This window comes from Takifugu rubripes, chromosome 2 (assembly GCF_901000725.2).
Source record: "Takifugu rubripes chromosome 2, fTakRub1.2, whole genome shotgun sequence".
Lineage (NCBI taxonomy): Eukaryota > Metazoa > Chordata > Actinopteri > Tetraodontiformes > Tetraodontidae > Takifugu > Takifugu rubripes.
Window position 1 is genome coordinate 7,782,650 of NC_042286.1, and position 15,735 is coordinate 7,798,384.

Sequence of the window (15,735 nt, forward strand, 5' to 3'; positions counted from 1 at the left end):
TGATGGATGAACCAGCAGAGGCCGCCTTGCGAAAAAAACCAAAAAACCTCGAAACAAAACCGAAAGAACGCGCTGCCAGCCAGAGACACCCCGGTTGTGTCCCTAATGAAATAACTCCTCTCGACAGATGGCAAGTACCACTTTCCTTCTGTTACATAATTTAAACTGATCCCTCTAATTGGACAGTGATTCATGTTATCAGCCAGGGAAGGTCAAACTTATCTCAGTGAAATCCTATTAGGTTCTGACGAGGATTTGTTTATGCTGGGGGAAATTATGAGCATGAATCCACCAAAAAAAAGAGTTTTGAAATAATGATTTTTTTTTTACTGTTTTGTTTTACATAAGATAATTATTATTAAAAGCTAATTATGTTCATCCCAACATCTGTGGATGAGTTAGTTAGCGTAGCATACTAAATTATACCTTCAATCATAAGAACCATGAGAGTGATCCTGGCAATGAGGCGCGCTTGGTTTCCATCCCAATCACAAGGGCTTCAAATACCCGTCGTACTCTCTGGTTCAGCCAAGCGCCGTCCAATCGGCTTCACAGTTTTCCAGTAAATTCTACTCCAGTTAGTCTACTGTGCTGTTTTGCCTGCAAGCTGTGGTGATTTTTTCCTTTTTATTGTTGTTGATTTTGACTCTGGAGAGGAATGTTGCTGGGATTATTGTTTTGCTTGACTTTCGGCAATAAAGCCAGTGTTTTCCACCCCTGCATACTGGGGTCTAACATTAAGCTCAAAACTTAACAAGAGCAAGTTACATGTTAGGACATGTTTTTAAAGTTCTTGAACTGTGTGTGTGCTTAGAATTCTGTTTGCTGCAAAAAAAAACAACAAGCTTATCAAAATTCTTTTGTATACAGATGATCACACCATTTTTACAGGTTACTTCCTGTCCCAGTCACATGACTGTCACCTGATTGCCACACTGTTGGTGTACTTCACTTGGGGGTGTAATGAGTTAAATAACAATTGTGACTGACATTTATTTGGGCAACTCTCAAAGCTAAGCAGCGACATGCTAAAACCAAAATGTGCTATGCTATTTATAAACTTGGCCTCCCGTCGGATCTTTCTGCTTCTTTAAAGACTTTAAGACCAGGCGGGCTAACTGAACTGGTTAAAGTCAGCAAACAGGTCGATATCTGTGCTGATAGAGAAGCCCAACTCTCTGTCAACATTCAATGCTGTTGTTTGCCTAAGTAGACGTGTCACCTGCAGCTGAGAATGATTTGATCCCACCTGTCTGAACACAGCACAATGATCTTGACCTCTGACCCTTGATTCTTCACAGCTGGCATCCAAGGAGAGCTCCCTGTTATTTTCAATGTGTGATCTAACGATTATTCCCGCTACTGATGTGAGGGTTTCCTCGGGGAAACGGTGATAAAAGGGGTGAAACCATGCAGAAAGCTCAAACGGTTGAATGTCATGACTGATTACGATCCTGACCCAACTTTGCTGCTCCCAGGGAGGAATTTGAATTTATTCAGACGGACACTCAGAAGGGGCCGGGTGTCAGCGATCACGCCCAGTGGCCACTGTTGGGAGTGGTTTGCTGGTCTGGGCTGGTTTAGATCTCCAAGTTCAGCTCAGCTGACAGATGAGGGACCAGCAGGTGCCTAACAGGATGAGGCTGGGCGGCCACGTGGCCCAATACGGATTACAAGCAGCGAGAAGAAGGTAAAGAGATTAAACTCCACAGAGCAGCTTTTTTAACCTCGCAACTGTTGTCACACCATGCAGAAGGAGACTCCCGAGCCAAAATTCCACCGGTTCGCCATCTCTCATTCCTCTTTTTCTATTCCCTCCTTTGTTTGCTCTGCTCATCCATCCATGCAACCACTGTCACAGGGACTCAACGGTGTCCAGGAGCCTAAATCCCTGCAGGACTGAGCTGGAGCTGGGACAGAAGTGGACAGGACAACCTGAAGACTTTGTGGTCACCCTCGTGAGGGGACTTTTTCAGTCTGTCTCAGGTTTATTAGGTTTGCAGAACTTCTCTTTACAAATGACAGCTCAGGACTTGGGAAACCTCTTGAATTAGCCCACCATGCTCCTGAAGGTTGGACTGTTCCTCACCTTGTGTGTGTTTGTGCTCCAATCAAGTCAAGCCAAAGGTAAGAATCCTGCAGACTTTCTGGGCTCCAAACTTATTTGAGAGTTTTTAATCTAGTCTGAGTCTTGATCAGAAAAAAAAAGTTCCATATCTGAACTGTTTGTTTCATGTAGGTAGATTCACAGAGCTTTCCTCTCTCTTGCTCTTCTACCTGTGAGAGTATACTGGCAGGGGTCTAATTAAGGCATCGGCAACTTAAGTGATAGTAACGTCATCCTCTGCTATATCGAATTAAGGTCTCTCTCGTGCTGGCTGATGCAAACATTTGACTTTTGCAAGCACCTCAAACAACCAGGGAGCCTTTAAAGGCCACATATATTCACTGTAAAAGGGGGAGCAGGTGATAGCGACAGCAGTAATACTTGCGCCTACGGTCACTTTGTGTGCGTGGGTGAGCTCATTATCCTGAATGAAACAAAAGCCATTCTGTTCCCAGTGTTGCTGGATGCTAATCTCTCCTGGCCCTACAGCGCGGTCTTTCTGTGGCCGCATTGGAAATTATGACCCACCATGACCCCCCCCTCGCTCAGGCCTCCCTTTCTATTTCCGCATGTGCGGGTCGGGCTTCCCGAGAACCCATTCAAAGCGCCGCGTCGGCACTGATGATTTGGCTACATTTCAGGCTAACGTGTGGACGTGGTTTATAATTGGAAGGTGTGCAGAGAGAATGAGTTCTGCCTCGCAAGGCCAAACTGGGAGATATTTGCCCCAGTGCGTGTCACTGGTGTCAGGCCAACATTTGGAATGAAGAAAAACAATAGAGCTCGTTGTTGATGTCCAAGTGTAACGCTGATTGTCAGAGTTTTTTTGTCTTCCCCTGCACCGAAAAGCAAAAGAGAAACTGTTCGTAATTACTTCTTTGTCATTCAAATTCAGTGTGAATTGAGTCAGATCTCACCACTCAAGAAGGTTTTGCTCAAATTATGTGCACCCTGGCTCTCAGAAGTTGTGTGTCAATATAAAGGCTGCTTTATTATAAAAAGCGCCCTGAAGGCTTCCACCTGACACTACAATGAGTTCCTTTCTTCCACACCAGTTGCTAACTGTGTTGTTTGTCGCTCTGACTTGCACAATAGTATAGAAACGCCTCCCTGTAATGACTAATTCATTCTCTTGACTGAGGTGATCAGGAAATGAGGTCAGCTTTTGTAACGTTTGCAACACGTCGCTGAGGTCTTTTGTAACCTGATTTTTCACATGCTGTTGCTCACCTGGATGTTTATTTTGGTTCTTTTGGGCTCTGCCGTTTATAACTCGCCTTGTTTCAGAGCCTCGGTGCAACAGAGGCACCCAAAGGCACCCAAAGGCACCGCGGCAACGGTTCCTTTGAGACACGAGAGTGTTCTTCACGCACTCCTCTTCGCACCTCTTGGCTCTTTGCCACCGTGGGGGTTTTCTTCTTCCCAGCGAGAAATGAGCATCTCAGTTTTAAAAAAAAAAAACAGTGACATTTAAGGTTCAGGAACACGAGAGAGCCGAGGCATTGCGGTAAAAACTGGATAAAATTATTCATAGTGCACGTCCGTGTGACACTGTGACCAGTTTGGAAGAATCAAAAGGGAGTGATTGGATGTTTATTATTTATGCAGCCATCACCGCTGCCTCTCCGCCGCAGCAAGAGTTACTCTGTGATGTTTTTCAAAACAACCCAGCAGGGTTTTAAAGCCAACAAGCACAGATGGATCTTAAATTCACTGATAAACTGGTAAACAGATCAGTTATAGTGTAAATTGTGATGAATGCAAATGTTGTGACGGGGCAACGGTTCTGGCGTGCAAAACAAGGTCTGGACGCCCAAATCCTTGGAGATGTCCACAGACCTTCACCTTGAAGAGCCCTCTCCCAGCACAGGGATGGGTTGTGACCACACCTAAATTGATCTTTGTTGAGTTCATCAGTGTTCAATCAGTCTTTCCACAGAGGCTCTTATCATGCTAGCGCTCCCCATGGCAACAGCTCCGCATCCAGTTGATGCATCGTATTTATTACACTAGCAGAACATAATTAGCTCCACCATTGACCAAGGACATGGGCAAAATACATCAAAATCCCAGTTATGGACCAAAAAGAGAGAAAGTGGGCTGGGAGTAGAAGTGGTGCTGAGACATTTTCAGAGCACCTTAAAGCTAACTTAAGCAAGTTACCATCCCCCCAATGTTCAGCCCACCTCTTGAGGGCAACTTCCTCCCTGACAGCCCGTGTTCTCCATATGATCCGGCGTATGTACTAAACAGACAGTAAACAGTATTTTTTTTCTCTCTGGAGTGAAACTGGACCCCCAGGATCACAGCCATCGAGGCCTTCCTTACAAATTTTTTGATTCTGATTCACAGACGTCTCCAACCACGGTTTACCGGGACTCCGGGATGTAAAGTACCGACATTTCTTGGATGTCTCCAAACCAGCGAGGCACGTGGCGGCACGCTTTAACCACCGGCCGAAGAGGTCGCCAGTGTTTGGCTCAGGGGTCAAAGTGTGTCCCCAGGACACGATGAAGGAGGTCATCAGCAGCCATCGCACATATTACAAGCTGAGAGGTGAATTCAACTCCGAATTTCCCCGAAGGTGTCAACATTCCTGTAGATCTCCTCGGTGCACAGACAGCACATGTGTAAACATGCTAACTGTTTAGGAAACAGATGTTTCCCTTCCACAATTAGGCTTTTTGAAACTGTTGCTCTGATGCATTTGAAGAAAATTGGTTGCGCGCTTTGTTCAGAGAGGATGGTTTGTCGGCGACTTCTGCCGCCGCCGCCGCCGCCGTCGGAGGCGGTTAGCCATTAAAATATGGTTGCGACAGCTGCGGCAGCAGGCAATTTCCAAACAAGGTTGGTTTCATTTGCTGGCGGTAATCAAATCGTTTCCTAAATTAGTTTCGCACAAATTTCCCACAGGCTTGGGGATATTGGACAATGTGTATTTAGTTTCTCGCACTGATGCAAATAAAACGCAGGGCACTGTAATTTCAGGTGGCGTCTTTGAGCTCAGCCTTTTAATATTTCTTCCTGTTGGATGCACAGTTTGACCTTTACCGGAACAGACGCCGCTGCCGCTCCATTTAAATCACATCGGGTTGAAGCAGTTGGCGAATTAATGAATGTTTTAATGAATTTTAGGGCGTTCATGTCGCAATAAAGGTGAATTAAAATGTTTTTCCAAGGAGACACACTCAAATCTCCTATTTTTGCCTTTCTTTACATCTTTGCAGTTTGTCAGGAGGCGATTTGGGAAGCATTTAGAATTTTCTTCGACAGGGTCCCGAATTCTGAGGAATACAGAGCTTGGGTCTACGCCTGCCAGCACCAGAACCTGTGCATGGATGACCTGGCGCAGAACTTCAGTAGCTCCCAGGAGCACCAGGACGTGGTGGCCAGAGTGAGTCCACAGCCAATGTTCATGTTCTGCTTTAAACCTGCAGCAGCTTACCGTCTGTTTCTGACCTGCAGAGAGTAGCCGAAGGAGGCGGCCTCGAAGGGTACGTGCCAAGCTCCCGAAATGATCTCATTTACTTGACTGTCCCTCAGCTAAACTACGATTAAATCCTGCTTTTTAGGTTTGCTACTTCAGGGCCAGGAAGAGAATGTGAGTTAATGGAACACTAATTCAACTTTATGACTTCGGCAGTGATGAGCTAAAGTCGTTGTTCTCTCTCAGGCAACTGGATGCAAACAGAGCTTACAACCAACGCTGCTGCAGTAAGTTTCCGAACTCCATCCAACTTACTGCGACTGTAATATCCTTAAAAACGGTTCCTTCTACCTGACAGATCACGGAAGACCCCGACGCCAAAAAAGAGAAAAACGAGGAGTACATTGTTGAATTCAGGGTCACCATCGTGGACCCCGAGTACAGCAAGCTGCTTCGTGATCCCGATGGGTCACAATACAACGACATTAAGGAAGAACTCACTGCCAAGGTGACCTTCGATTTCAGAGGGCTGGAAGACACTGTAGTAATATTTTGGGAGATGACGCTAATGGGCTTTATTGTAAAACTCACCCCTGATTAAAGTTCCTTTGTTATTAAAGAGCTGAATGTTGCCTGTAAGGACTCAGATAACATTTCAATATTGCAGCAGTATTAAAGATATTATAAGATAAAATCCATCTCATGTTGACAGCCAGTGCGCTCAAGAAAATAATGCAGCAAACACGTGTGTGCTTGGGTCTCGTTTCTGGGTCTGATACATACGTGAGAGAATTTCTTGTGTAGCTTATTGCTTTAAAGATTTTTAGGTATTTTCTAAGGAGAAATGCAACAACATCAGGGGTTCTTTTTAGGTGAGAGCCAAATAAAGCACAGGACTGTTTTCTGACACATGAATTATATTTTCTTTCTTTCTTTTTTCTCAACAGCTAAGTCGTGTACTCGAAAAAGTCCCAGGCTTCAAGGAGATCCGTGTTTTGGGATTTCGGTGAGCTGATCGTGAGACACACATTTTTCCATTAGACCTGCCATTCAGGATTAGATCCGAGTATTCCTGGTTGGGATATCAGAAATCTCACTTTCTTGACTGCGGTTTGCTCGGTCCATCAGCTTGGAGGACGTGTCTGTACGTTATGCTGTGGTCTTTAACGGAGAGACCGAGCTTGGCGATGATCCCGACATTCCGCAGGGGCCAGACAAGGAAAGGGACGAGGACGCTAATGCCCCAAAACTGAAATACATCATTGTCAAGGCCTTGAAACAGGATCCGCTGCTGCCGTTGGACATTCAGACGCTCAGTTTTGAGACCGGTGAGCATCATCGCCACGCAAGGTTAAAGACTTCTTGACATATAAGGTTAAAGCTAAATGTTTAACTGCTCTTCTTCAGTAGCCACAATCTATCCTGCGGATCAGTTTGGTCGGGAGGACATCATATCTGAGGACACCATTGTAGAAACACTCGGGGAGATTGTTCCGCCCACTCAAAGTTTCTTCCCCACTGTGGCGGCGATACAGAACTCTTTAGAAAGTCTCCACAAACTGGAAACACACACTTTTTTGCCTTACATCCCGAACATCCTCCCAGAGGTCACCCCTGCTGCCACAGAGGCTTCTTTATCGGGACTGTGGGAACAGCCCGAGGGGACTGCAGAGGAACCCGCTGATGTAAGAACACTGGAAACTGTCACAGGACAGGGTCCCGGAGGTGAGACTGAACAGGAAGAGCACCTGACTGCAGGTAAAACCCCATCATTTGGCTTTATTTAAAACAGGGTGCAATAAGTTAATCGAATCAAATTGAAGGAGCCAAAGTTTACTGATTAGCTGTGTGTATGAGTGTGATGCGGAGATATTTAGAACCTCTAAAACAGGAGAAAGTAGCACCCTTTGATCTATAAAAAAGACTGCAATGATTGGACAGAATGGAAAGGCGACACAATGAAGATGGTTGGAAAGTGCTCAGCAAACCAGCTGAATCATTTGTGTATTCACTCAAACCTGGGAAGCAAAAAAGTAATTTCTTTTTATGTATAAATCCATGTCTCATTTAGCTCTCTTTAAAACCACGAGCTCCCGAGTGACCCAAGTCGCGTAAAATGATCGATACCCAGACGCGCCGTACCTGCATGGGGCATTTCTCAAAGGAGGTGGAGACGTAGTTACCCAGTGATGAGACACTTGCAAAAGAGGGAAGAATCTGTGTGGTGATAACAAACAGCAAAAATATTTTGGAGTAATTTACTCACTTTTCCAAACCAGAATCATGTGGAATTATATCATCAGTATGACGGGAGACCTGTGAAAAAGCGAAAAGATTATGAGAAATGGTGTTTTTAGGTGGCATTTATGATCACGATGAAGACTGGTGTAATTTGATTAAACACAGAGTGAAGCAGGAGGAAATACTTAGCCCGGAATTTTCCAAAGTTCACAAATCTGCTTAGTGGCGCTGGTACAGCTCAGCTATTGTACTTGATTTCAAAGAACCAAACAATTAGCTGGATGGAACCATCTGAGATCCTACACATTAGCTAGGCTTTCTGGACTGAGAGTAGAAACACTGTCTTTTATATTAGCATTGCTTGTGTATAAAATGTCTAAAAATAGTTAATTAATGGACTCTAGAATGTAAAATCAGTGAGACTCTATTTCTGCTGGTCTCACACTAAAAACACCATAAAAATTACATCATACCAATTTGACATTATCAATATTTTCTTTCAATTTTCTCATGCGTTGTACTTACAGAACCTGATCTTGGAGCTCCTGTGGGGCAAACTGAGGACTCGGCGACTCCAGCCACCCAACCAAAAGATGAAACTCCGTCCACGCTTGCTGAGACCGAGGCTGCGGTTTTTACCATTACTGAGATGTCAGTCGCAGGATCTACAGCACCAGCCTCAATACCCCCGGCCTTGGCAGCTCCAGCTCCAACAGCTCCAGCCCCAGCAGCCCCCTCTTCGAAGGCACCATCTCACGAAGACGCTGTCCAAGGCATTAAACCAGAAACAGAAGTGGAGCCTCTGCCGCCGCCTTCAGAGGATGGCGAGGACTCCGAGGGCCGAGGCCATGGAGGGCAGAGTGGAGTTAAGCCTGACGTATCGCTGGAGAACTCAGACATTCAGGAGGACGTTGCTTCCAATCCCAACGTGATGGAGGCAAATGTGAACGAACTTCAGGAGGAAGGGAGTGGTAGCGGCTTGGCCTCGGAGTCTGACGAGGGTCCCTATGAATCCACCGCTCCTCCATCTTTGCGACAAGCCAGCACTCCTCTCACCAACATAGTGGATAACAACCAAGAGTTAGTGGTTTTCTTTAGCTTAAGGGTCACTAACATAATGTTTTCTGATGACCTGTTCAACAAGAGCTCGCCAGAATATAAATCACTGGAGAATACCTTTCTGGAGCTGGTAGGTACACTAGCATTTGTGCTGGATCTTTGGCTCATGCATGCTACATTGTCATATTTGTTTGTGTTATAGGTCAACCTTAAAGTGTGGGAAAAGTTTGAAGGAAACTTTTGCTACTTTACATTTTAGTTTAGGACAATCTTTGTGTTGTTTAGTTGATGTTTAATCAAAATGTTGTTCTGCACACGGGAGAGTGCACCTTATAGGAAGCCTTATGCTACGGTAAACAATTATACATTAATATATATTTGCATGGTTTAAAAAAATGTGGTAATCCGTCGCCAAATTCTTCATGAATGTGCAGTAATATTACAAGCTAAGCTATATAGTTATTGTGTTTCACTCAGACACAGCACTCTGGGTCGAGAAACTCGCCAAACCCTGGAGCTTCCAGTAAATCGGGGCCTAGGAGACAGACAACTTTAGCCTCCATACCGGTATTTTCGCTTTCCATGTTGGAACTACCTCTCCGATGCCTCAGAGAGCTTTTGATACCTTCACTAACCTTCCTGCACCATAGTATCTAACAATCAGATCGTCACTAACATTACTGACACCCTTGGCTTTAGGGTCTGCTTTAGCATTAATCCACTTTGTGGCTCTTTTGTTCTGTGTTTTGCCTTAATGTTTACAAATGTGCTAAAAGTTGGGAACTCAAATCGTGATACCAGTGCACCCAAGTGGACAAAGACTTCCAACATTGTCTGTGGACTGGGTGGAAATCTGAGCAATATCCAGATGTTGGGCTTTTAACATTAATCTGATTTTGATGTGCTCATGCGAAGCTATAGATGCTCCTTGTTGAAGGTGTTTTGTACTAGCAACCATGGATATTATCATATGTTTTATTTTAGAAAATCCAGAATTTATTTTTGTATTTTTGTCTGTTCTCAAGAAGACTAACCTGTTTGTTGGAAGCCTTAAAAACAAATCTGCAGTGTAAATAAATCGGCGTACAGCAGAACAACGTGACGAGCGAGAGTTGGGCAGCTTTGTGAAATTTGTATATCAGGAAACTGGATCAATTTTGTAGATGTTACAGTGCAAACTAGCCAGGGAAGTTTGGAATCATGAGACTTGGGTCTCCCTTAGTCATTGTAGGACTCAGAGGTTTTTGACTTGTGCTAAGAAGCTTTATGTAATTCTGGTAACACACACACACACACACACACACACACACACACACACACACACACGCACACACACACACACACACACACACACACACACACACTCTGCCCTATAAATGGAGCCAATCTGCTTAAGCCACCAGTCAGTTTTGCTTGGACGTTAGCATGCATGTTGCATCAATGGCTGCTATAACGCGCTGGTTTACACTATGCAACAAAACTCAAATAAAAAGCAACAGCCGACAGTTTGGAGACATTTTCTGATCACACATTCATGTGAAAACTGCTACTATTGTTGCCATTTTTCCTCTTCCCTATCATGTGGCAATACATCCTTTATCTCTCCTCAACGTTGGAAGTTGGCCTTAGCCGCGGTCTTACAGGTGTGACACCAACCCAGCACCTTACAGCAAGGGTCACAGCAGGAAGAGTGGTCTCAGTTTCAGATTACCCCAAGGGCATGGGCATATTTTTAGACTTGCTTAGATTCACAACGCTACATAAAGGATTGATGGATATTGGATTTGTGCATTTTCTGTCACGGAGGAAATGTGAGCTACGGGAGCATGTGAGGAACAAATGTTCCAGATTTAGATCTATAGCTGAATGTATGCTTTCAGAGTAATTTATTATCCATTTTCCAACAGTTTTTCCCCCCACTGCATTGAAAGTAACACTCCATCTCCAATCTTTAATGGTTGCCCAAACTGTGGTCTCTGCAATTCTCCCTATTAATCAATATATTTAGTCCCTCGGCAAAAGTAATGTGGCCAGATGTTTGGAATGGTAAGTATTTGCATCTGCTCTCTGCTATTCCAACCAGTTATCCTTTAAATGGGCTTTTAGGGACAGTTGGGAGCAGATATTCCGAACCGGTTCAGTCTGGTTACTGAAAAAGCAGAAAAATATGCAATGGATTGTCAAATTGTATCTATTCTGCAGCCCATTTAAACGGACATAATGTCTAGCAGGGGAGGAGGCCCCATTTGTAATGCTCTACGCTTCTTCCCTCGTATATTACTCAGATATTTCCTCATATATACGCTATATATGAACTGTTAGCTTCCACTGGCTTGCAGTCCCCAATGTTCCCCACCCCCTTCTCTCACTCCTGTACCTACTGGTTTGTGAAGCAACCTGTAAAAATTGGACATGGAGTTTGGAACTGATTTAGCATAATAGCATGCCGGTCAGATTTCTTCTTCTTGACATGAGAGAACAGATGTTTCCAAAGACATGAACCAGTAGATACAGATGAGCCCTGACGTGGCGTTAATGTGGCTGTCGGTGGCGTCTCTGCCTCTTACAAAAGCTCTTTGAGCAGAAATGTTGTTGTGCTACCATCCACTCTAGAGGCTGAACCGAGGGTTGCTGGGGGTTTGACTTTGACCTTGCGTGGAAGGCAATAGCGCTCCAGATTTGTATTCAATCTGCAGTGAGCTTGTTGTAATTGACATTCGTGCATTGAGACAAATGGCTGACCAAACCACGAGCCTTATCCAGCTGTTGGCTCGCAGCCATTTGTTCAGGATGTATGACCCCTCTGGCTGGCCCCTCTTTTTTTTTCAGAGGCTATTAGCTATATGGAGCTAACCCTCTGTGCGCTGTCTGCTGGTGATAAGGTGAAGTAACCTGATCAGAGAAGAGCTCCTTAAGGTCTCTAATCTCCCGCTCGTCAACCGGGGCCAGCTAAAGTATCGTAATCTCCTCCCTCTGGCGCTGCAGCCGTTTGATGTTTACCTCGTTTGTGAGGAAGGTGGAATGGCCAGGAGGTGTGCGGTCCAGATCGATAAGCATTACCTAAGCTGGTTGACATCCTCAGTTTCACTGCAATCATCAGTTACCTGAAGGTGCAGGACTCCTGCAAGTAGAAACGACGTGCTCCCCCAAATTTACTTTGGGTTACAGAGTTGAGCCCAACCTTATTTCTGGATCAGCATCATTATATAGCGCATTAGCTTAGCGCTGGAATGGATAAAAGTACAGTGGCTATTTTCTCTACATTTTACTTGTAATGACATTATTTTTTATGATCTTTACTGCCTTGTTAGTTTAGCTTAATGAGCTCAGCGACTAATTGTACTGTATGAAGAATGAAAATAGATCTTAACTTCTAGCCATAGGAACTAGGAAGAACAGAGTACTAAATTAGCATTATTCAATGCTAGCTTATTAACTTTGAAGAGGCACCCAACATCTCCATGGGGATAATTTATAAATAAGATTAAAGCTGCCATTCCAGTACATTTTCTTTGTAGGGAAGCTGCAGTTCAAACAAAGTTTGTATGCGTTCTGCGCATCAGCACTTAACGTAAGTCACTGGACGGTCGCTGTCGCTTCATTCCCAGGATTTATTTTGGATTTGACGTGTCTTTGTTGCCCTGCGGGATGTCCGTAAGCTTCTAACCAGTGAAAAATCTGTCATATCTGGACAATAAATACATTTTCATGTGCTTTCTGCTTTTCCGCGAGAAAAAGCACAGAGTAACGACTGATCTTGAACGTGCTGACGCGGGTGGCACCAGATGTGACGCGTGACGCTAAATTAGCGCCGTCCAGTGTCCAATACAGATCCTCTTGATGGTGGTTGCGGTGTGCCGGCTGCCTGTGGACGGCACGGTCAGGACGGCGGTTTTAGGTTTCCAGGAAATTCATGAAAAATGTATAGACCTTTTGAAGGGGAACGACGACCTCAGCTTGACTGGGGAGGTCAGACCCTGAGTCTTCTGCGCTCCTCTCAGGAGGATTCAGGTCTCTCTGACTGACACGAACAACATTTCATTAACCTAATCGCCCAAGTGGAAACTTCATGTCCCCGTAGACTCCGTCTTTCTCCCCACTGTCTTTTTTTTTAGTACGTTAGACAAGAAATGGTCAAACTGACGCAAGAGAAATTGATCTGCTTTTGTCGTCTGACCCCCCCCCGACAGCTTCTGCCGTATCTGCAGTCCAATCTGACCGGATTCAAGCAGCTGGAAATCCTCAACTTCAGGAATGGCAGCGTGGTGGTGAACAGCAGGATGAAGCTGGACAAGCCGGTTCCGTATAACGTCACCCAGGCGGTCCACTGTGTACTCGAGGACTTCTGCAGCGCCGCCTCCAAGCGGCTCGACATTGAGATCGACAGTCGGTCTTTGGAAGTCGAACCAGGTGAGGCGCTGGTTCCGGCCTTCCTCTGAACCCGCTGGGAGGAGCTCATGGTGTCATTGTTGCTCTCCTGCCCCCCCCCCAGCCGACCAGGCGGACCCCTGCAAGTTACTGGCGTGCAACGAGTTCTCCCGCTGCGTGGTGAACAGCTGGACGGCGCAGGCGGAGTGTCTGTGTGACCCGGGCTACAGCACCGTGGGGGGGCTGCCCTGCCAGAGCACCTGCGAGGTGCAGCCCGACTACTGCCTGAATGGAGGCCTGTGTGAGATCATCCCCGGGCACGGAGCCACCTGCAGGTATCCAGAACCTCCAGAACACGCGAGGAGACAGGCAGGAGCACAAGCAGCCGATGGTGCTGATGAGGTTAAAGAGAACAGGAGAACCGGATCTTTGATGGGAGGAGACTCGTTTAGACCTAGATTAGATGTGGAATAATCCAGATGTGATTCGGACTCTCTCTCTAGACGACTCCAACATACACCACATGTCTGTTCTCTTGTGTCGCTCCTTCCCACCTACCTTACCTCCCCCCATGAGCCTGGTCCTGCTCAAGGTTTCTTCCTGCAGAAAAATTGCAGCCGGTACTCTTCTCTGTGGGGCTGACAGGATGTGTTGAGCACATCTGGACCGTAAAAGAGAGCCTGTGTGTGTTGGTTTGGGCTGTAGCGCTCACTCGATGGTGCGTTCAAAGAAAACGCAGAACCAGATTTTCAGATAAAATACTGAGATGATGATAAACTGTCCTTTCTACCAAATTCTTCAGTAAAATCTGTCGAGATCGGACCAAAAGCTGACTCATGTGAAAAAGAGTGTGGACGTTAAGGACATTTGAAACAGATTAAACCCCCCCTGAACTCATCACCAGCCCTTTAAAAAGCCCGAGATGCTCATTTATGCTAGTTTTCAGGCTGAGTTTATTAGTTCTGCCCTTTTGAGGCGTGTGACATTTTCCTCCGTGTCCTCTCAGGTGTCCCGTCGGCAGATACTGGCACTTCCACGGCGAGCGCTGCAACGAGCTGGTGTCGCTGCCCGTGGACCCCCCGCTGATCGCGGCCTGCCTCGTGGGCAGCCTCTGTCTGGTCTGCGCCGTCATCGGCGTTTTAATCTTCATCAACAAGAAGTGCTCAAGCACCAGAAAGACCGTCGCCGTGGTGTGAGTACGACACCCCCCACCCGCCCCCCACCCCCACCCCCACCTTCACCTTTTCAGGTTTTTGTGTCGCCATTTCCCCGTGACGTCGTCTCCTTTACGTTGTAGGCAGACTCTGGCGCCTTATGCCTTTGAAAACACCCTGAGGGTCAACCCCGTGTTTGAGAACGATGACGGTGTTTTGACTCAGGTGTCCACTTTGCCTTACGCGCCCAGTCCCGCCTCCTCCCAATCCCAACGCTCCGAGCCGGAACATTATGAAATTGAAAATATCCGTCTGAGCATCGAGGTACTTTGTGCTGCCGCGCGGCTCAAAAGACTAACGACTAACCTCAAGCTGCGTAGCCGCCTAACACCACGGCGTGGCCGCCATCTTTGCACGCTCTTCTAGCGTTCCCTCCAGCATCCCCGAGTCGCCTCTGCTCCTGCGATACGCTCTTTCGTTCAAATGCCAATCACTCTGTGCCTGTCGTCTCCGCAGATCCCCCGGCAGCTCTACACCACCAGATCCGAAAGGTTAATGTCGGAGATGGTGGACTTCCACCACTTTATCCCACACAACGAGGTGAGGACCCCCTTTTGTTCTCAGAGAGACAGTTTCGAGGAGCCCACTCTGTGTTTACTGACATTCACGTCGATATTTTTCAGCTCTATGATGTTTCCAAAGGTAAAAAAAGAGCTCTTTAACTCTTGTCTCTCATACTAAGCAAATCAGTTTTGACAAATTCTATGCGTGGAGGGTTAAAAAAAAAGACCTTGAAATGACCTCTAATAAACTCGCTGATCAGTCTCCAATACTTTGCCGCCGTTTTGATTTGATAGGAATCTCGGGACTGATCTCTGGGAAATGATCTTACTTTTCCCACATTTCTGGGGTGATTCCAACTGAAATGATCCTTTTTCACCCCCCGCCACACACACACACACACCCCTCCCGTCTTTTCTTTCCAGACGTGGCGACGGCCAAGTGAACACAGACACAGGTGCTGCGTCTTACGGCCGTCAGACGACTCCTCTGACGTGACGGTGGTGTGAGGAGCCGACGTGTGGGAGGGGGCCCGGTGACCTCGGCCATCCCAGAGTGGTGCTCACTACCGTTGATAGTGATTATGTCTCATTAGCCAGACAGCTGCAGGCGTGACGGCGAACTTAGGTGGTCTCGAAGTGGAACCTGATATTTATTTCCCGTATTATACAGTAGGAACATTTCCTGCTTGGCAAAGGTGGTCGTTTCCTCACAATGAGGTATTTATTGTGTACAAACATTTTAAGTTTAGACAGTATAGAAATCCTCCCACTTATCGCTGTCATTTATTTTTTTTACACATTTGAAAGGAAATAAAT

General features: G+C 46.1%; 1 protein-coding gene across 2 annotated transcripts; it reads left to right on the forward strand.

Moving 5' to 3' along the window:
• Positions 1-1,403: 1,403 nt before the first annotated feature.
• Positions 1,404-15,722, forward strand: impg1b (interphotoreceptor matrix proteoglycan 1b). Of its 2 annotated transcripts, none has more exons than XM_029833049.1 (17): positions 1,404-1,690; positions 1,862-2,127; positions 4,460-4,663; positions 5,335-5,501; positions 5,573-5,601; positions 5,680-5,708; positions 5,781-5,821; positions 5,893-6,042; positions 6,482-6,540; positions 6,663-6,862; positions 6,942-7,292; positions 8,303-8,964; positions 13,025-13,244; positions 13,327-13,537; positions 14,209-14,394; positions 14,873-14,956; positions 15,343-15,722. In XM_029833049.1, the coding sequence occupies exons 2-16, from the start codon at positions 2,061-2,063 to the stop codon at positions 14,910-14,912; spliced, it is 2,616 nt and encodes an 871-aa protein (XP_029688909.1). In that variant the 5' UTR covers positions 1,404-1,690; positions 1,862-2,060; the 3' UTR covers positions 14,913-14,956; positions 15,343-15,722. The 2 variants fall into 2 exon arrangements, with proteins under 2 accessions (XP_029688909.1, XP_029688910.1); XM_029833050.1 differs by lacking the exon at positions 1,404-1,690 and adding an exon at positions 1,702-1,782.
• The last annotated feature ends 13 nt before the right edge of the window (positions 15,723-15,735 follow it).

Excerpts from the sequence above, each read along its gene's own strand:
- impg1b (XM_029833049.1), top strand. The coding sequence starts at position 2,061 with ATGCTCCTGAAGGTTGGACTGTTCCTCACCTTGTGTGTGTTTGTGCTC. Across the intron at positions 6,863-6,941 it reads GACGCTCAGTTTTGAGACCG|TAGCCACAATCTATCCTGCG; the intron begins GTGAGCATCATC and ends GCTCTTCTTCAG. Across the intron at positions 8,965-13,024 it reads AGAATACCTTTCTGGAGCTG|CTTCTGCCGTATCTGCAGTC; the intron begins GTAGGTACACTA and ends CCCCCCCGACAG.